This window comes from Eleutherodactylus coqui, chromosome 3 (genome assembly GCF_035609145.1).
Source record: "Eleutherodactylus coqui strain aEleCoq1 chromosome 3, aEleCoq1.hap1, whole genome shotgun sequence".
In the NCBI taxonomy this organism is placed as follows: domain Eukaryota; kingdom Metazoa; phylum Chordata; class Amphibia; order Anura; family Eleutherodactylidae; genus Eleutherodactylus; species Eleutherodactylus coqui.
Window position 1 is genome coordinate 222,884,486 of NC_089839.1, and position 21,669 is coordinate 222,906,154.

The 21,669-nt window shown below is 47.8% G+C and overlaps 1 protein-coding gene across 1 annotated transcript in view; it reads left to right on the forward strand.

Annotated features, from left to right (window-relative positions):
• GRM7 (glutamate metabotropic receptor 7) overlaps positions 1-21,669 on the forward strand; it is a 402,867-nt gene that overhangs the window by 349,625 nt on the left and 31,573 nt on the right. Inside the window, exon 9 of the mRNA XM_066596970.1 lies at positions 4,698-4,944. Coding sequence (XP_066453067.1) covers positions 4,698-4,944 — 247 coding nt within the window. The remainder of the gene's footprint in view (positions 1-4,697; positions 4,945-21,669) is intronic.

The window sequence follows — 21,669 nt, forward strand, 5'->3', positions numbered from 1 at the left end:
CAATCTCTAAGGCTGGGTTCTCACAGGGCGGATTCTCGGTGGAAATCTCGCGTTTTTTCGCTGCAGCCAAACCGCGAGATTTCCGCCGGGAGAACCGCTGCTGCAAAACCCGCGGTGGCTTTGAAGCGGCCCGGCCACTCGCTCTTCCGCTGCGGCCGGTGCTCCCATAGAGGAGAGTGTGGCCGCAGTGGAAAAAAAAAATGGACATGCTGCAGTCGGCAAATCCGCGCCGCAGCGGCGGCTTCTGCCGGCTTAGTCGCTGTGGATTTGCCGTCCTGTGTGGATGAGATTTCTGAGAAATCTCGTCCACATGGCTGGCTAATCTCGGGATTAGAGGCCGCAGGCGGATTTGCTACGGCGAAATTCCGCACTGAATTTCCGCAGCAAATCCACCCCATGTGAACCCAGCCTAAAGTGTGGGTGTCAGACTCCTCTCACTCGCAGACTGAGACTAGACTAGTACCGATTGATTCTCTAGACTGGACTAGACTAAACTCTTCTCCTCTTTCTTTCTTGCATCCCCCTTGCAAAACCAAATATATGAGTGACGTAGTCACATGACATACAACATGATGCATTTCCCAGACATAACCCAGACATTAACTCATTCACTGCTGCAGAGGTGCAATACACATACCAAATGCACACTACACATAAGGCACTGACAAGACAATGCCACGAGTCAGACAAATAACCTTATGGAGGGGCCCCACTAGTTCTGGGCCACTACAATCCAGAGTATGAGCGCCTCCTTTTCTGGCACTATGTACGTAGACGTGGTACATTCTTTAAGCAAAAATGCATTGTGCTCACATCCAGAATCGTATGTTTTAGGGTAGGTTCGCACGGTGGAATCCACATGAATTCCGCCTCTAAAATCCGTTTCAAAATCCGTGTCTATTTGACGTTTCTTTTGCACGGATCCGCATGTGGGATTTGCCCTGTCAATGGGCAAAATCCGAGTATGGAACTTTAATGCGGAAAATCTCATTTTCATGCATTTCTGCATTAAGAAGTGGCGTAAAAGTATTGCCGCCTTCTTTATATATCAGCTTCTGTGATAAAATGTAACAAGCTGCGAGACGCCATTAGTTCTTTCTCTTCTGCGGGTTTGCCAGTTCCGCCCTCGTCGCAGTAACACTCGTTGTTTCATGCTTTTTCCTTTGTATCATTTGGCCGCTCATTAAATAAGTTGTGTGAAAATGAACGATGCATCATTATCTCAGACAGGACTCGATGAAAGTAAAGAGTTGATGGAGATGCAAATGTGGTAGAACAGTGTTTGTCGGATGTAGCAGAGCTGAATTTTCCAATACTGACAGTAAATAGAAGTGCTGCAATTGTGATCTATGGTGTAGCAGAGCTGAGTTGGTCTGATGTCATGGTGCTGAGATCATCAGATGCAGTAGTGCCACGTTTGTCAAATGTTGCAGAACTAAGAAGAAGCAAATGTGGAAAGGTTGAGATTGTCTTGTGTAGTAGAGTTGAGTTTGTCTGGTGTAGTAGAGTTGAAATTGCCTAGTGTAGTAGAGTTGAAATTGCCTGGTGTAGTAGAGTTGAGATTGCCTGGTGTAGTAGTGTTGCGATTGCCTGGTGTAGTAGAGTTGAGATTGTCTGGTGTAGTAGAGTTGAAATTGCCTGGTGTAGTAGAGTTGAGAGTGCATGGTATAGTAGAGTTGAGATTGCCTGGTGTAGTAGAGTTGAGATTGTCTGGTATAGTAGTGTTGAGATTGTCTGCTGTAGTAGCGTTGGGATTGTCTGGTGTAGTAGCATTGGGATTATCTGGTATAGTAGAGTTGGGATTGTCTGGTGTAGTAGCGTTGAGATTGTCTTGTGTAGTAGTGTTGAGATTGTCTGGTGTAGTAGCGTTGAGATTGTCTGGTGTAGTAGCGTTGAGATTGTCTGGTGTAGTAGAGTTGGGATTGTCTGGTGTAGTAGGATTGAGATTGCCTGGTATAGTAGCGTTGAGATTGTCTTGTGTAGTAGCGTTGAGATTGCCTGGTGTAGTAGAGTTGAGATTGTCTGGTGTAGTAGCGTTGAGATTGTCTGGTGTAGTAGCGTTGAGATTGTCTGGTGTAGTAGCGTTGGGATTGTCTGGTGTAGTAGGATTGAGATTGCCTGGTGTAGTAGCGTTGAGATTGTCTGGTGTAGTAGGATTGAGATTGCCTGGTATAGTAGCGTTGAGATTGTCTTGTGTAGTAGCGTTGAGATTGCCTGGTGTAGTAGAGTAGTAGAGTTGAGATTGCCTGGTGTAGTAGAGTTGAGATTGTCTGGTGTAGTAGCGTTGAGATTGTCTGGTGTAGTAGCGTTGGGATTGTCTGGTGTAGTAGCGTTGAGATTGTCTGGTGTAGTAGCGTTGGGATTGTCTGGTGTAGTAGCGTTGAGATTGTCTGATGTAGCAGGATTGAGATTGCCTGGTATAGTAGCGTTGAGATTGTCTGGTGTAGTAGCATTGAGATTGCCTGGTGTAGTAGAGTTGAGATTGTCTGGTGTAGTAGAGTTGAGATTGTCTGGTGTAGTAGAGTTGAGATTGTCTGGTGTAGTAGCATTGAGATTGTCTGGTGTAGTAGCATTGAGATTGTCTGGTGTAGTAGAGTTGAGATTGTCTGGTGTAGTAGCATTGAGATTGTCTGGTGTAGTAGCGTTGAGATTGTCTGGTGTAGTAGAGTTGAGATTGTCAGGTTGATAATAGAGCTAAGTGTGTCTAATACTGCAGAGCGAACTTTGTCAAATCCATCAGTACTAAGTTTCTTAGATCTGACACAGCTGAATGTTTCAGATGTAGCGGTGTGGAGTTTGTCAAATGTTCACGTGCCGAGTTTGATAAATGTAGTAATATTACAGCTTCGATTTTAGTAGTGCTGACTTTGTCAAACGTATCAGAGCTGAGTTTCACAGATGTAATGAACCTGTCTGCTTCTGGACGCCTGGACACGGGGTGGAATATTCCGCAAGATCCTGCAGAATAGTCTGACGTGCGAAAAAATCTGCACTAAAATTTGCATGTCAAACGTACAGATTTTGATGCGCAATTGAAAATGGCCGAACACTAGCAGCAATTCTGCATCACATTCGACATTTAGACCTGTGGATGTGACTGCAGAATATGCTGCAGCATCCCGTGGAATATTCCATCCCTTATATGGGATCCCGTCCTACTGCTATAGGATGTGCCTATACATTACCGGGCGCATTTATCATTGATGTTAACGCCAGAATTTGCGCTTACGTTTTGGTGGAAATCAATTTCTAAAAGAACAAATATAAGAGCTTATTCACACAAGCGACTCTCACATCCGTGTGTTGTCTGCATCTGCAACTGACCCATTACAGTGAATGGGACTATGCAGAGCAGCGCAAAAAAAAAAGACTTAGGGCTTAAACAAATGGGAGTTTTTTTGTCCCGTTACGCCGCCGTGAAAATCACATCCGCATAACGCCTGTTAATGGTACGCGCAAGAAAAGATAGGACTTGCCCTATCTCATGCCGGAAAGACAGGGCAAGGCGTATCGTCCCGCTGAGTTTTTTAAACTCCTGCGCTATGGTGTGCAGTTTGAAAAGTCAGAGAACAGAAAAAAAACCCGTTCATGCACAACTGCGCTCCATACTGGCGAGCGTAGTTGCGCATACGGCCGTCTGAAACCGCCCTTAGGGCTTATTTAGATGACCGTATTTGCGCAGGCATTTCTGCCCGTTAAAAAGTCGCACATATAACGCGACCGTACGATGCTTTGGATTTCAATTGCTTCTTTCAGACGAACGTGGTTTTTTTGTACCAGAAAAAATAGGACCGGCTCTATCTTTCTTGGCTGTCTTTTTTTTTTTACGCCACCTGAAAAGAGAGGTCTTGCTCTATCTTTCGCTGTGTTACGTAGACTTTTATGGCAGCAGAGAAAAAAGGAGGGGGAGGGAGTTACCCTGCGTAAAACGCTGGGAAAAGAAGACAGCCGGCCCTAATTAGGCATATTATTGCCTTTCCGAGGATTTATTCCGATTGTTGCTTGCCATCGCTTCAGCGCGTTTTTTCAAGTTTGCCCTATATGAATGGCTTTAAAAATGCCAATTTCGATCGGAACTTGAGCTTGTTATAAAGTCATTTAAGCGAATATACGTTGCATACGGGTGAATGTATAAACCCATGGGGAGTAACAGTCACTAGTACCATCGTGCGTCCCCAAAGGCCGGCTGTACGTCTCCCCGTTCACACGCTGGGCTGATTGTTGGCCCGTTTACACGACCTGATTGTAGGGGGGAAAGAACATTTCAAGGAATGTTAAGCTGTGTAAAATGACCTTGAAGCCTTACACCTCTCACTCCACTTTACAAAAGTGTCTAGAGAAGGGGCGGGGTTTGAACAGAGTGCGGTTTTTAAAAAAATTTCAAAATTTTGACTTTTTAAAAAGTCAATAAATTTTTCGGCATCTTAATCCGGGTAGCCAGGTGACGCACAAAGTGACTCCACATCCCTAATTTTAATATTTAAAGATAAAGTAATGAGACATTAAATACATTTGGTGCATTTTGAACAGATGAAGGAAAAAAAAAACTGAAAAGTGACATCACAAATTCCACTGATGAGAACTTTGTGTCATTGTGTCTATACATTCTACTATATGCTACATGTGTTGCCTCTATTACTGTGGAGCCTTTATTGGTTTCCCGGTTTAACCCTTTCTGTTCCGCTCGTGTCTTGCAGCTCTACATCCAGACCACCACTCTCACCATCTCCATGAATCTCAGTGCCTCGGTAGCTCTGGGGATGCTGTACATGCCGAAGGTTTATATAATCATCTTCCACCCAGAACTGAATGTGCAGAAACGCAAACGCAGCTTCAAGGCGGTAGTGACAGCGGCCACAATGTCGTCACGCCTTTCACACAAGCCCAGTGACCGGCCCAATGGCGAAGCCAAGACAGAGCTCTGCGAGAATGTCAATCCAAACAGTGAGTAGAAATGCTTAATGAGTACTTCCCTGAAGTCGTTCTATGAAGAGCACGTCAGCCTGGAGCGGCCGGAGTGTGCCCATAATATGGGGGGATTACAATGATAGTTATTCTTGTGGCTGGGACAGCCGGGGGACATTATCATCGCCACCAGTGACAAGTGAAGTCTCTAAACCTTCAGTGCAGCTGGTTCGTCGAATTTTGGCAAAACGTTTTCTTCTGTCCGAATTAGTTCAAACCAAACCTGAACCAATAGTCCTAAAAATGGTGTATAATACAGAGGAAGGAAGAAGGATGAGGAAGGAGGAAGAATCTGGTTTCTTCTTCCTTCTTCATCTTCATTCTTCTTCTTCTTCCTCTTCTTCCTCTTTGAAGAAGGAAAAAGAAAGCGGAAGAAGATTCTTCTACCATCTTTTTCTTCTTTTTTCTTCTTCCTCTAAGAAGTAGACTGGGCCAAAATGAAGCACTCAAGATTCTTCTTTCGTCTTCTCTTTCTTCATTCTTCTTATTCTTGTTCTTCTTCTAGGAAGATAAGGAAAGAGAAAGAAGAAGAAAGAGAAAAAGGAGGAGGAAGAAGAATCGTCTTCCTTCTTTGTCCCTTTCCTTTTCATTCTTATTATTCTCCTTCTTCTTCCTCTTTAAAGAAGGGAGAAGAAGAAAACATTCTTTTTTTTTTAATTCTTCCTTCTTCCATCTTCTATTGCAAAGAAAGAGGTTTGGCAAAGTCGAACCACCTGAAGTTTTTTCTTCATTTTTGTTCTCCTGCGTCTTCCAACTTTTTCTTTCTTCTTCCTTCTTCTCTTGGGAATGTGACGACTTACTCCAATTATATATTATTACCAAACGCTAAATCCTTGTTGCCCAGCGCAGCAGAAGGGAGTGATGACATCACCATATGCATTGGCTCATAATTGTCAGAAAAGCATTGTAATTGGATGGCGACCTTCCGTCTCGCCCCCAGTGTTCGGCACACTCTGTTCCCACCGGCCAATTACACTGGACTATTTTTATCACCCGTAGAAAGGAGGTGGATGTGTATCAGCTTTCAACGTCTGACCATTGTTCGGATAGATCATACGTCTTACTCGCGCTCGATGTATTACACACAACATATTCCCTGGGTATGAATAGCACAGTGGGGTAGCAAAATGAAGCGTGACCACACTACCAGAGGCTGCACAGGATGAGCCGGACATGTTAGTCAGACCAGAGGTTGTGAAGGGAAGCTGAACTGTACAGCATGAGTGTACTGTGGAGATGGTGCTACTAGTAGTGGTGCTGATCGTGATAGTGCTGCGCGATGCTAGTAATGCTGGTGGTATTAGTAATCCTGGTTGTGGTGTTAGTAGTAGTAGTGCTGGGTGGTACTAGTACTGCTGGAGAGTGCTAATAGCGGCATTGCTGGAGGTATTAGTGATGCTGGTGCTGGACTGCGCTAGTGGCGGTGCTGCTGGTAGAACTGGTAGTTGCGGTGGTAGTAGTGCTGGTAGTGCTCGCTGTGGTGGTGTTGAGTTGAACTGGTAGTTGTAATGTTAGTTGTGCTGGGGGGTACTATTAATGCTGCTGCTAATAGTCCTGGTGATGCTAGTAGAGGTGGTGCTGGTAGTACTGGTGATATTAGTAATTTTGGTGCTACCATAATAGTGCTGGTGGTACTGATTCTAGTGGTGCTGGGGGTGTTAGTCATGGTGATGATGCTAGTAAAGGTGGTTGTGGTGCTGGTAGAAGTAATGCTAGGGGATACTAGTAATTCTTGTGCTAGACTTGTGCTAATAGTAATGATAGTGTTGGGGTGCTAGTAAGACTGGTGCAGAATAGTGCTAGTAGTTGTGCTGCTGGTAGAGCTAGTGATGATGGTGCTAGTAGAACTGGTGTTGATGCTGGACAGTGCTAGTTGTAGTGTTGCTGGTGGTGGTAGTAGTAATGCTTTGCTTTGGTGCTGGAAAGTGCAGTAATGGTTGTATTGGGTATGCTGTAGGGTACTAGTAGTTTTAGTGATACTGGATTGTGCTTGTGGTTGTGCTTATAATGCAGTAGGGTACTACAGTAGTAATGCTGGTGCTAGTGGTGCTGTTGTTGGACAGTGCTAGTAGTGATGGCACTGGTAGTACTGAAGATTACTAGGTGTGCTGGACAGTGCTAGTAGTAGTGGTACTTCTAGTGCTTTGGGTGCTAATAATGCTGGTACTAATTAGTACCATAGGTTATAGGTATAGTGCTATAGGTTACTAGAACGTCTGGTGCTAGTAGTGCTGGTGTAGCTGGCCAGTGCTGGTTGAGGTGCTACTGGTAGTGCTCGGTGGTACTAATACTGCTGGTGTTGGGCAGTGCTAGTAGCTGTAGTACTGGTATTGCTATGTGGCACTAGTACTAGGTGGTGGAGCTGGGCAAAACTAGTAGCGGTAGCAGTGGTCATGCTAAGTGGTACTAGTACTAGCTGGTAGTGCTAGTACTGGTGGTGTTGGGCAGTGCTGGTTGCAGTAGTACTGGTTGTGCTGTAGGTTACTGGTAATGCTGGTGCTAGTACTGATTGTGCTGGTCAGTGCTGGTAGCGGTAGTACTGGTAGTGTTAGGTGGTATTAGTACTGCTGGTAGTTCTAGTACTGCTGGTGCTGGGCAGTGCTGGTAGCGGTAGTACTTGTAGAACTAGGTGGTACTACTACTGCTGGGGGTGCTAGTACACCTGATGCTGGGCATTGCTGGTAGCGGAAGAACTAGGTGGTACAAGTACTGCTGGTAGTGCTAGTACTCCTAGTGCTGGACAGTGCTGGTAGCGGTAGTACTTGTAGTAATATGAGGTACAAGAACTGCTAGTGGTGCTAATACTCCTGAGGCTGGGCATTGCTGGTAGCGATAGTACTGGTAGTACTAGGCGTTACTAGTATTGCTGGTGGTGCTAGTACTCCTGATGCTGTGCAGTGCTGGTAGCAGTAGTACTGGTAGTACTACGTGATACTAGTACTGCTGGGGTTGCTAGTACTCCTGATGCTGGGCATTGCTGGTAGCGGTAGAACTAGGCGGTATAAGTACTGCTGGTGGTGCTGGTACTCCTGGTGCTGGGCAGTGCTGGTAGCGGTAGTACTAGGAAGTACTAGTGGTGCTAGTACCACTAGTACCACTGGTGGTGCTAGTACACCTATTGCTCGGCAGTGATGATAGCGTTAGTACTGGTAGTGCTGGGTGGTACTAGTACTGCTGGTGATTCTAGGACTCCTGGTGCTGGGCAGTGCTGGTAGCAGTAATACTGCTAGTACTATGTGCTACTAGTACTGCTGGGGGTGCTAGTACACCTGATGTCGGGCATTGCTGGTAGCAGTAGTACTGGTACTACTAAGTAGTACTGGCAGTGCTAGGTGGTACTAGTATTGCGGATGGTGCTAGTACTCCTGGTAAAGGGCAATGCTGGTAGCAGTAGTACTGGTAGTGGTAGGTAGTACTAGTGCTGGGTGGTACTAGAACTGCTGGTGGTTCTAGTACTCCTGGTGCTGGGCAGTGCTTATAGCGTTAGTACTGGTAGTGCTAGGTGGTACTAGTATTGCTGGTGGTGCTAGTACTCCTGGTGCTGGGCAGCGCTGGCAGTGGTAGTACTGGCAGTGCTAGGTGGTACTAGTATTGATGGTGGTGCCAGTATTCCTGGTGATGGGCAGTGCTGGTAGCAGTAGTACTGGTAGTACAAGGCGGTTTTAGTACTGATAATGCTGGGCATTGCTGGTAGTGGTAGTACCAGTAAAACAAGATGGTTCTAGTACTCTAGTACTGATGGTAGAACTAGGTCATACAAGTAATGCTGGTGGTGGTAGTACTCCTGGTGCTGGGCAGTGCTGGTAGCAGAAGAACTAGGTGGTACTAGTACAGCTGGTGGTGCTAGTACTCGTCGTGCTGGGCAGTGCTGGTAGCGATAGTACAGGTAGTACTATGTGGTACTAATAGTGCTGGGGGTGCTAGTACTCCTAATGCTGGGCATTGCTGGTAGAGTTAGTACTAGTATTACTGGTGGTGCTAGTACTCCTGGCACTTGGTAGTACTGATATTATATATTACTAGTACTGCTGGTGGTGCTAGTACTCCTGGTGCTGGACAGTGCTGGTAGCGGTAGTACTGGTAGTACTATGTGGTACTAGTATTGCTTGTGGTGCTAGTACTCCGGGTGCTGGGCAGTGCTGGTAGCGGTAGTACTGGTAGTACAATGTGGTACTAATACTGCTTGGGGTGCTAGTACTCCTGATGCTGGGCATTGCAGGTAGCGCTAGTACTAGGTAGTACTAGTATTACTGGTAGTGCTAGTACTCCTGGTGCTGGGCAGTGCTGGTAGCAGAAGAACTAGGTGGTACTAGTACAGCTGGTGGTGCTAGTACTCGTCGTGCTGGGCAGTGCTGGTAGCGATAGTACAGGTAGTACTATGTGGTACTAATAGTGCTGGGGGTGCTAGTACTCCTAATGCTGGGCATTGCTGGTAGAGTTAGTACTAGTATTACTGGTGGTGCTAGTACTCCTGGCACTTGGTAGTACTGATATTATATATTACTAGTACTGCTGGTGGTGCTAGTACTCCTGGTGCTGGACAGTGCTGGTAGCGGTAGTACTGGTAGTACTATGTGGTACTAGTATTGCTTGTGGTGCTAGTACTCCGGGTGCTGGGCAGTGCTGGTAGCGGTAGTACTGGTAGTACAATGTGGTACTAATACTGCTTGGGGTGCTAGTACTCCTGATGCTGGGCATTGCAGGTAGCGCTAGTACTAGGTAGTACTAGTATTACTGGTAGTGCTAGTACTCCTGGTGCTGGGCAGTGCTGGTAGTACTCCTGATGCTGGGCATTGCAGGTAGCGCTAGTACTAGGTAGTACTAGTATTACTGGTAGTGCTAGTACTCCTGGTGCTGGGCAGTGCTGGTAGCGGCAGAACTTGGTGGTACAAGTAATGCTGGCGGTACTAGTACTCCTGGTGCTGGGCAGTGCTGTAAGCGGTAGAACTAGGTGGTACTAGTACTGCTGGTGGTACTAGTGCTCCTGGTGCTGGGCAGTGCTGCTAGTGCTAGTACTGGTAGTACTAGGTAGTACTAGTATTGCTGGTGGTGCTAGTACTGCTAATGCTTGGCAGCACTGGTAGTGGTAGTACTGGTAGTAACAGGTGCTACTAGTATTGCTAGTGGTGCTAGTACTCCTCGTGCTGGGCAGTGCTGGTAGTGGTATTACTGGTATTGCTAGGTGGTATTGGTATTGCTGGTGGTGCTAGTACTCCTGATCCTAGGCAGTGCTGGTAGCAGTAGTACTGGTAATAGTAGGTAGTACTAGTACTGCTGGTGGTGCTAGTACTCCTGGTGCTGGGCAGTGCTGGTAGCGGAAGAACTGATAGTATAATGTGGTACTAGCACTGCTGGTGGTGCTAATACTCCTGGTGCTGGGCAGTGCTGGTAGCTGTAGTACTGGTAGAACAAGGTGGTTCTAATACTGATCGTGCTGGGCAGTGCTGGCAGTGGTAGTACTATGTAGTACTAATACTGCTGGGGGTGCTAGTACTCCTGATGCTGGGTGTTGCTGGTAGCGGTAGTACTAGGTAGTACTTTTATTACTGGTGGCGCTAGTACTCATGGTGCTGGGCAGTGCTGGTAGTGGTAGTACCAGTAGTTGTAGGTAGTAAAAGTAATGCTGGTGGTGCTAGTACTCCTGGTACTGGGCAGTGCTGGTAGCGATAGTACTTGTAGTAGTAGGTAGTACAAGTACTGCTGGTGGTGCTAGTACTCCTGGTGCTGGGCAGTGCTGGTAGCGGAAGAACTGATAGTATAATGTGGTACTAGCACTGCTGGTGGTGCTAATACTCCTGGTGCTGGGCAGTGCTGGTAGCTGTAGTACTGGTAGAACAAGGTGGTTCTAATACTGATGGTGTTGGGCAGTGCTGGCAGTGGTAGTACTATGTAGTACTAATACTGCTGGGGGTGCTAGTACTCCTGATGCTGGGTGTTGCTGGTAGCGGTAGTACTAGGTAGTACTTTTATTACTGGTGGCGCTAGTACTCATGGTGCTGGGCAGTGCTGGTAGCGGTAGTACCAGTAGTAGTAGGTAGTAAAAGTAATGCTGGTGGTGCTAGTACTCCTGGTACTGGGCAGTGCTGGTAGCGATAGTACTTGTAGTAGTAGGTAGTACAAGTACTGCTGGTGGTGCTAGTACTCCTGGTGCTGGGCAGTGCTGGTAGCGGTAGTACTGGTAGTACAATGTAGTACTAATACTGCTGGAGGTGCTAGTACTCCTGATGCTGGGTGTTGCTGGTAGCGGTAGTACTAGGTAGTACTTTTATTACTGGTGGCGCTAGTACTCATGGTGCTGGGCAGTGCTGGTAGCGGTAGTACCAGTAGTAGTAGGTAGTAAAAGTAATGCTGGTGGTGCTAGTACTCCTGGTACTGGGCAGTGCTGGTAGCGATAGTACTTGTAGTAGTAGGTAGTACAAGTACTGCTGGTGGTGCTAGTACTCCTGGTGCTGGGTAGTGCTGGTAGCGGTAGTACTGGTAGTACAATGTAGTACTAATACTGCTGGAGGTGCTAGTACTCCTGATGCTGGGTGTTGCTGGTAGCGGTAGTACTAGGTAGTACTTTTATTACTGGTGGCGCTAGTACTCATGGTGCTGGGCAGTGCTGGTAGCGGTAGTACCAGTAGTAGTAGGTAGTAAAAGTAATGCTGGTGGTGCTAGTACTCCTGGTACTGGGCAGTGCTGGTAGCAGTAGTACTTGTAGTAGTAGGTAGTACAAGTACTGCTGGTGGTGCTAATACTCCTGGTGCTGGGCATTGCTGGTAGCGGTAGTACTGGTAGTACTGGGTAGTTCTAATATTTCTGGTGGTGCTAGTACTCCTGGTGCTGGCCATTGCTGGTAGCATTAGCACTGGTAGTGCTATGTGGTACTAGTATTGCTGGTGGTGCTAGTTCTCCAGGTGCTGGGCAGTGCTGGTAGCGGTAGTACTGGTAGTACTACGTGGTACTAGTACTGCTGGGGATGCTTGTAATCCTGATGCTGGGCAGTGCTGGTAAAGGTAGAACTAGGTAGTACAAGTACTTCTGGTGGTTCTAGTAATCCTGGTACTGGGCAGTGCTGGGGGCGTTAGTACTGGTAGTGCTATGTGGTACTAGTATTTCTGGTGGTGCTAGTACTCCTAGTACTGGGCAGTGCTGGTCGCGTTAGTACTGGTAGTCCTAGGTGGTACTAGTATTGCAAGGGGTGCTAGTACTCCTGGTGCTGGGCAGTGCTGGTAGTGGTAGTACTAGGTGGTACAAGTACTGTTTGTGGTGCTAGTGCTCCTGGTGCTGGGCAGTGCTGGTAGCACTAGAACTAGGTGGTACTAATGCTGATGGTGGTGCTAGTACTCCTGATGCTGGGCAATGCTGGTAGCAGTAGTACTGGTAGTACTAGGTGGTACTAGTATTGCTGATGGTGCTAGTACTCCTGGTGCTGGGCTATGCTGGTACTGGTAGAACTAGGTGGTACAAGTACTGCTGGTGATGCTAGTACTCCTGGTGCTGGGCAGTTCTGGTACCGGTTGTACTAGGTGGTACTAGTACTGCTGGTGGTGCTAGTACTCCTGGAGTGGGGCAGTGCTTGTTGCAGTAGAACTAGGTGGTACAAGTACTGCAGGTGGTGCTAGTACTCCTCGTGCTGGGCAGTGCTGGTAGAGGTAGAACTACTTAGTACAAATACTGCTGGTTGTACTAGTATTCCTGGTGCTGGGCAGTGCTGGTAGTGGTAGTACTGGTAGTACTATGTGGTACTAGTATTGCTGGTGGTGCTAGTACTCCTGGTGCTGGGCAGTGCTGGTAGTGGTAGTACTAGGTGGTACTAGTATTGCTAGTGGTGCTAGTACTTCTGGTGCTGGGCAGTGCTGGTAGCGGTAGTACTGGTAGTGCTAGGTAGTACTAGTAGTGTTGGTGGTGCTAGTACTCCTTGTGCTGAGCAGTGCTGGTAGAGGTAGTACTGGTAGTACAATGTGGTTCTAGTACTGATATTGCTGGGCAGTGTTGTCAGTGGTAGAACTAGGTGGTACAAGTACTGCTGGTGATGCTAGTACTCCTGGTGCAGGGCAGTGCTGGTAGCGGTAGTACTGGTAGTGCTATGTAGTACTAATACTGCTGCGTGTACTAGTACCCCTGATGCTGGGCATTGCTGGTAGCATTACTACTAGTTAATACTAGTATTACTGGTAGTGCTAGTAATCCTGGGGCTGGGCAGTGCTGGTAGCGGTAGTACTGGTAGTACTAGGTGGTACTAGTATTGCTGGTGGTGCTAGTACTGCTAGTGCTGGGCTGGGCAGTGCTGGTAGCGGTAGTACTGGTAGTATTATGTGGTACTAGTACTGCTAGTGGTGCTAGTACTCCTGATGCTGGGCATTGCTGGTAGCGGTAGTACTGGTAGTACTGGTTAGTACTAATATTACTGGTGGTGCTAGTACTCCTGTACTAGCTGGTACTAGTACTGCTGGTGATGCTAGTACTCCTGGAGTTGGGCAGTGCTTGTAGCGGTAGAACTAGGTGGTACAAGTACTGCTGGTGGTGCTAGTACTCCTCGTGCTGGGCAGTGCTGGTAGCGGTAGAACTACTTAGTACAAATACTGCTTGTGGTGCTAGTATTCCTGGTACTGGGCAGTGCTGGTAGCGGTAGTACTGATAGTTCTATGTGGTACTAGTATTGCTTGTGGTGCTAGTACTCCTGATGCTGGGCAGTGCTGGTAGCGGTAGTACTGGTAGTGCTAGGTAGTACTAGTAGTGTTGGTGGTGCTAGTACTCCTTGTGCTGAGCAGTGCTGGTAGAGGTAGTACTGGTCGTATTATGTGGTACTAGTACTGCTAGTGGTGCTAGTACTCCTGATGCTGGGCATTGCTGGTAGCGGTAGTACTGGTAGTACTGGTTAGTACTAACATTACTGGTGGTGCTAGTACTCCTGTACTAGCTGGTACTAGTACTGCTTGTGATGCTAGTACTCCTGGAGTTGGGCAGTGCTTGTAGCGGTAGAACTAGGTGGTACAAGTACTGCTGGTGGTGCTAGTACTCCTCGTGCTGGGCAGTGCTGGTAGCGGTAGAACTACTTAGTACAAATACTGCTTGTGGTGCTAGTATTCCTGGTACTGGGCAGTGCGTGTAGCGGTAGTACTGGTAGTTCTATGTGGTACTAGTATTGCTTGTGGTGCTAGTACTCCTGATGCTGGGCAGTGCTGGTAGTGGTAGTACTGGTAGCACTAGGTGGTACCAGTATTGTTGGTGGTGCTAGTACTCCTTGTGCTGAGCACTGCTGGTAGAGGTAGTACTGGTAGTACAATGTTGTTCTAGTACTGATGGTGCTGGACAGTGCTGTCAGTGGTAGAACTAGGTGGTACAAGTAATGCTGGTGATGCTAGTACTCCTGGTGCAGGTCAGTGCTGGTAGCAGTAGTACTGGTAGTGCTATGTAGTACTAATACTGCTGGGTGTGCTAGTACCCCTGATGCTGGGCATTGCTGGTAGCGGTAGTAGTAGTTAATACTAGTATTACTGGTGGTGGTAGTAATCCTGGTGCTGGGCAGTGCTGGTAGCAGTAGTACTGGTAGCACTAGGTAGTGCAAGTACTGCTGGCGGTGCTAGTACTCCTGGTGCTGGGCAGTGCTGGTAGCGGTAGTACTGGTAGTACTAGGTGGGACTAGCACTGCTGGTTGTGCTAGTACTCCTAGTGCTGGGCACTGCTGGTAGCGGTAGTACTGGTAGTATTATGTGGTACTAGTACTGCTGGGGGTGCTAGTACTCCTGATGCTGGGCATTGCTTGTAGCAGTAGTACTGGTAGTACTGGTTAGTACTAATATTAATGGTGGTACTAGTACTCCTAGTGCTTGCCAGTGCTGGTAGCATTAGTACTGGTAGTGCTATGTGGTACTAGTATTGCTGATGGTGCTAGTACTCCAGGTGCCGGGCAGTGCTGGTAGCGGTAGTGCTGGTAGTACTACGTGGTACTAGTACTGCTGAGCGTGCTAGTACTCCTGATGCTGGGCAGTGCTGGTTTTGGTAGTACTAGGTAGTACTAGTATTGCTGGTGGTGCTAGTGCTGCTGGTGCTGGGAAGTGCTGGTAGTACTAGTTGGTACTAGTACTTCTGGTGGTGCTATTACTCCTGGTGCTGGCAGTGCTGATAGTGGTAAAACTATGTGGTACAAGTACTGCTGATGATGCTAGTTCTCCTGGTGTTGGGCAGTGCTGGTAGCGGTTGTACCAGGTTGTACTAGTACTCCTGGTGTTGGGAAGTGCTTGTAGCGGTAGAACTAGGTTGTACAAGTACTGCTGGTGGTGCTAGTACTGCTTGTGCTGGGCAGTGCTGGTAGCGGTAGTACTGGTAGTACTATGTGGTACTAGTATTACTGGTGGTGCTAGTACTCCCGGTGCTGGGCAGTGCTGGTTGCGGTAGTACTGGTAGTACAAGGTGGTTCTTGTACTGATGGTGCTGGGCAGTGCTGGTAGCGGTAGAACTAGGTGGTACAAGTACTGCTCGTGATAATAGTACTCCTGGTACTGGGCAGTGCTAGTAGCGGTAGTACTGGTAGTACTATGTAGTACTATATACTGCTGGGCATGCTAGTACTCCTGATGTTGGGCATTACTGGTAGCGGTAGTCCTCGGTAGTACTAGTATTACTGGTGGTTCTAGTAATCCTGGTGCTGGACAGTGTTGGTAGCGGTAATACTGGTAGTACTAGGTAGTACAAGTACTACCAGTGGTGCTAGTACCCCTAGTGCTGGGCACTGCTGGTAGCGGTAGAACTGATAGTATTATGTGATACTAGTACTGCTGAAGGTGCTAGTACTTCTAATGCTGGGCATTGTTGGTAGCAGTAGTACTGGTAATACTATGTGGTACTAGTACTGCTGTTAGTGTTAGTACTCCTGGTGCTGGGCAGTGCTGGTAGCGGTAGTACTAGTAGTACTAGGTGGTACTATTACTGCTGGTTGTGCTAGTACTCCTAGTGCTGGGCAGTGCTAGTAGCATTAGTACTGGTAGTCATATGTGGTACTAGTATTGCTGGTGGTGCTAGTACTCCGGGTGCCGGGCAGTGCTGCTAGCGGTAGTACTGGTAGTACTACATGGTACTAGTACTGCTGGGGGTGCTAGTACTCCTGATGCTGGGCAGTGCTGGCCTTGGTAGTACTAGGTAGTACTAATACTGCTCGTTGTGCTATTATTCCTAGTGCTGGCAGTGCTGGTAGCGATAGAACTAGGTGGTACAAGTACTGCTGGTAATGCTAGTACTCCTGGTGCTGGACAGTACTGGTAGCGGGTGTACCAGGTCGTACTAGTACTGCTGGTTGTACTGGTTGTAGCGGTAGTCCTAGGTAGTACTAGTATTACTGGTGGTTCCAGTAATCCTAGTGCTGGCAGTGCTGGTAGCGGTAGTACTGGTTGTACTAGGTAGTACAAGGACTGCTGGTGGTGCTAGTTCTCCTGGTGCTGGGCAGTGCTGGTAGCAGTAGTACTGATAGTATTATGTGATTCTAGTACTGCTGGAGATGCTAGTACTTCTAATGCTGGGCATTGCTGGTAGCAGTAGTACTGGTAGTATTATGTGATACTAGTACTGCTCTTAGTGTTAGTACTCCCGGTGCTGGGCAGTGCTGGTAGAGGTAGTACTAGTAGTGCTAGGTGGAACTATTACTGCAGGTTGTGCTAGTACTCCTAGTGCTGGGCAGTGCTGGTAGCGGTAGTACTGGTAGTATTATGTGGCACTAGTACTGCTAGTGGTGCTAGTACTCCTGATGCTGGGCATTGCTGGTAGCGGTAGTACTGGTAGTACTATGTGATACTATTACTGCTGGGGGTGCTAGTACTTCTGATGCTGGGCAGTGCTGGTAGTGGTAGTACTAGGTAGTACTAGTACTGCTTGTGGTGCTAGTACTCCTGGTGCTTTACCAGTGCTGCTAGCATTAGTACTGGTAATGTTATGTGGTACTAGTATTGCTGGTGGTGCTAGTACTCCGGGTGCCGGGCAGTGTTGATAGCGGTAGTACTGGTAGTACTATGTGGTACTAGTACTGCTAGGGGTGCTAGTACTCCTGATGCTGGGCAGTCCTGGTAGTGGTAGTACTAGGGGTACTAGTACTGCTGGTGGTGCTAGTACTCCTGGTGCTGGGCAGTGCTGGTAATGGAAGAACTAGGTGGTACAGGTACTGCTGGTGGTGCTGGTAATCCTTGTGCTGGGCAGTGCTTGTAGCGTTAGTACTGCTAGTGCTATGTGATACTAGTATTGCTGGTGGTGATAGTACTCCTGGTGCTGGGCAGTGCTGGTAGTGGTAGTAAAGGTAGTACTAGTACTGCTGGTGGTGCTATTACTCGTGGTGCTGGACAGTGCTGGTCGCGGTAGTACTGGTAGTACTATGTAGTACTAATACTGCTGGGGGTGCTAGTAGCATTAGCACTGCTAGTACTAGATAGTACTATTATTACTGGTGGTGGTAGTACCCTTGGTGCTGGGCATTAGTACTGGTAGTGCTAGGTGGTACTAGTATTGCTAGGGGTGCTAGTACTCCTGGTGCAGGGCAGTACTGGTAGTGTTAGTACTACGTTGTACTAGTACTGCTGGGAGTGCTAGTACTCCTGATGCTGAGCATTGCTGGTAGTAATAGTACTATGTAGTCCTTGTACTGCTGGGGATGCTAGTGCTCCTGGTGCTGGGCAGTGCTGGTAGTGGTCGAACTAGGTGGTACAAGTACTGCTGGTGGTGCTAGACTCGTGATGCTGGGCAGTGCTGGTAGCACTAGAACTAGGTGATACTAGTGCTGATGGTGGTGCTAGTACTCCTGGTGTTGGGCAGTGCTTGTAGCAGTAGAATTAGGGGGTACAAGTACTGCTGGTGGTGCTAGTACTCCTCGTGCTGGGCAGTACTGGTAGCAGTAGAACTAGGTGGTTCTAGTACTGCTGGTGGTACTAGTACTCCTGGTGCTGGGCAGTGCTGGGAGCAGTAGTACTGGTAGTGCTATGTGGTACTAATACTGCTAGCGGTGCTAGTACTCCTGATACTGGGCATTGCTAGTAGTGTTAGTACTGATAGTACTAGATAGTATTAGTATTACTGGTGGTGCAAGTACTCCTGGTGCTGGGCAATGCTGATAGCGTTAGTACTGGTAGTGCTAGGTGGTACTATTACTGCTGGGGGTGCTGTGCTAGTACTCTTGGTGCTGGGCAGTGCTAGTAGCGATAGTACTGGTAGTACTAGGTGGTACTATTAGTGCTGGTGGTGCTGGGCAGTGCTTGTACTGATGCAGTAGCCGGTGGTGGCGTCACCACTGTCTGATGGTTCATATCCAGTAGTCCCTGGTGCTCCGCAGACTTCGGATATGACAACATGAGCACATTACATAATGAGATCTGAAAGCTGTACAAGAGGGACACGCTGGAGTACAAGGTGGACGAGGCCGATCGATAGCCGTGCGCTAAACACAAGTGCCGTCCCAGGCACCAAGGCGTTAAGCAGGCCGCTATAAATAGGAGGTGTGAGGTCGCGTCAGTCCTGATTCCTCCGTTATCTGCCCTACTTTTTTAAATAGGCCGTTTTGTTCCCATTTTCTGCTCTTCCCGCTGAAGCTTCTTCCTCCTCTGGGAGTGAAATTCTCATCAAGCTCGGCAGCTGATGGCTTTAATAACGCTCTCCCGAGTGCTGGGCCTCCGCTCGTACGCGGCACAGAAACCTCTACGCTGCTCCTTTCATGTCCTGATGGGTCTTAGGTGCTGCGCTCTCTGGATTTGCAGCTCGTGGGGCGCAGTGACATCTAAAGTCATGGATGGGAACAGCTCCCGGGATCTGCAGAAGAATGATTATGGCAGACCAGGAGGGAGGGGTCATACAGTATAGTCCTTGTGCAATGCAAGGGTGTAAAAGGCCAGCCTTGGTTAACCGCGTCCCCTTTGTGATCCGGACCCTCCCCAGAGGATCTGCACTGTGAGCAAAAGAGGGGTGTGGAATTGGCCAGAGGTTGACGCGAAATGCGTGGAGGTGACGCAAACATCACGTAAATTAGAACGGACGCCAAGTTTGACCTTTGCCTTGGAGCCCCTCTCCACTATGCAATGAATGGTTCTGCTACTTATTAATATCCCTTATGCATCAATTCTTTACTGTTGTCAAGATCTCTGCTTGCTGTCAGTGAATTGAATCATTCTTTTTTACTTTAGATGCTGATAACTTGTCCTGATCGTGTCCTACCAACACAGACGCATGGTGAGTTGAGGCTCATTCGCACGGGAGCATGCAGTTTCAGTCCATGAAATACGCAGCGTTTTCACGGACTGAAACTGTGCGTATTGCGGCTTTTTTGCATGTGTATGCATTGCGTTTTTCATGAGCACAAAAAAAAATGCAAGAAGTCCCCATTGATTCTTCCTGCATTCATGCGTAAAATGGACCCAAATATAATATGCTGCGATTTTTTTTTCACACGCTTGAAAAATGCATGTCTGAATATTCCAATGCAAATCAATAGGCTCTCAGCACTGTGTACTGCGCACGTAAAAAAATATGCACGTAATGCAGAACGCAAGTACGCCCGTATTAGTGAGGCCTTAGGGATCACTCACACTTGCCTGATAGACTCTGTTGTTCGGATCCATCTTGGAGCCAAACAACAGCAAAATTGGGAGTGCCAAATCCGGAACACGGCGAACGCAAACAGCGCAGGAAAAGACCCAATGACTAGAATGGCCTCTGTCTGGCAGTCTGGATCGGATAAAATAGCGCTGCATGCAGAAATCCGTAATGGAGCCTTCAAGTTGAATGCCACAGAGGAATCGGTGTCGTATTTTTCCTCACGGAATTCACCTCTAAACTGCAGAAAGTATTCGCGAACCAAACCACGTATCTCTGCGACAGATTTATCCCTTGTCAGTGGGCCGATCTGCCTGCGGAATGTCAAAAACAGATTTGGTGCAGAATCCGCATTCTTTAGGCCTCCTTCACACATGGTGGAAACGCTGCAGAATTTCCACTAGCGAGAGAACTGTAGAAATTCTGCAGCGTTTGCAGCACAAGCTGCGGATTTAAAAACCTCCTTCCCGTAATGCGGATATTTTCCACAATCAATCCGCTGCGTTTTTGAAAAATGCTTCGAATTTCTAAATAAGGCCCTAAGGCTTTATTCACACGGCAGTTTTCACGGCGCGCGTTCTGTCTTATTCCGAGATGGAAAGAAATCGTATGGAAAAAAGGAACCCATTTATTTGAACAGGTTCGTTCACATAAGCGATTTTTCTCTCGGACCGATAGTCGAAGTTGGAAAGTTTGGCGCATGTCGTATATTGGTGCGATTCTTCAAGAATCCCCGTTATTTTGTATGGGAGTGTTCAAGAAGTGCATCATAATCACGTGCTATGCGCTTTGCATGCGATTTTCATGTTCGTGCGATGCGATTTTAACACAGGTTACTTTGGGGACTGCATGAAAAAAAAAGGAAGTGCAGAGCAGAGAAAAACACGTAATAAAAACACGCGTGAAAAGTGCATGAAGATAGCAAGAAAATAGCATGAAAATCACTTGGAAAAACTAAAATCTCACATTTGCCTGTGTGAATACAGCCGAAATATAAGTAAGAATGCCTCAATTTACTGACAGCAAGCAGAGATCTTGAGGAAGGTGAGGAATTGAACCCCAAGTACCATATACAAGTATAGAAAGACAGGACAAGCCGTCTAATAGGCTTCTTATTAACCCGCACAGAGATCAACTACAGCCAGGCTGGGCAGCTGAATTGTCCGCAGTGTGACCCGCTTCGCCGTGCCCACGCTCAGATGGCGGCCTGCAGTCCGAGGACAGGGGTTACGACCGCATTAGATAATCGCAGCTGTAGACACAGACTCCGCTTGTTCATCTAATGAAGATTTAATCCAAAGTGACCCGTCCTCCCGCGGGGGCGCAAGTCTTCTCCGAACCTGTCACACTCCCCGATGTCCTGTGACATATGACAGTGTGAGCGGGCTGTCCCCACAGGATGGCAGGGAGTGAAGCGGCATCTTGTGAGGTCAGCAGCTTCTTCCCCTGGCAGGGTTGGCATGGAGGAGGCTTGTTAGAGGCTAACTGCTGACTTGGGCTTTCTGCTTAACGTTGGATCTGTTAATAAAGTGCCACTTGCAGCCGGGATTGACGAGGGGGCAGACAGGATAAGACACGGAAGCCGTGAGAGGCGCAACGTGGATACAAACCTCGCCGTCTGCACTTATCGCTGTGTGGTCTATATAGGGTTAGAAAACAATGGCTGCGTCTTATAAACCGCTGTTCGTGGGTTGTGTCTGATCTGCAGTCATGGGCACCCCTACCGTCAGGAGACCTGAGACCACCGCCTTAGGCGACAGTCTACAGGACCTCAGGGGGCACAAGATTGGCATCCGGCTAGTAATTATGACCGCTGTCCTCTCCCCGTGGTGTCTGCGCGGCATACAGGACAGCGCAAAAAGATGCTGGGGTCAGACCAGTGTTGCAGACTGGCTGAGTAAAATGCCTATTGGGTTACTGCTGGGCCAGAGGCTAATAGGGGGGACACTATTAGTAGTGTGCTACTATTGGGGACACTATTACTACTGGAATTACTATGAGGGTCACTATTACTAATGGGGCCACTATGGGGGTCACTATTATTAGTGGGGTCATTATAAGGGTCGCTATTACTAGTGGAGCCACTATATGGGACACTATTATTATAGTGGGGCCACAAATGAGGGGAACTTTTGTTACTAGGGTCACAATGTGGGC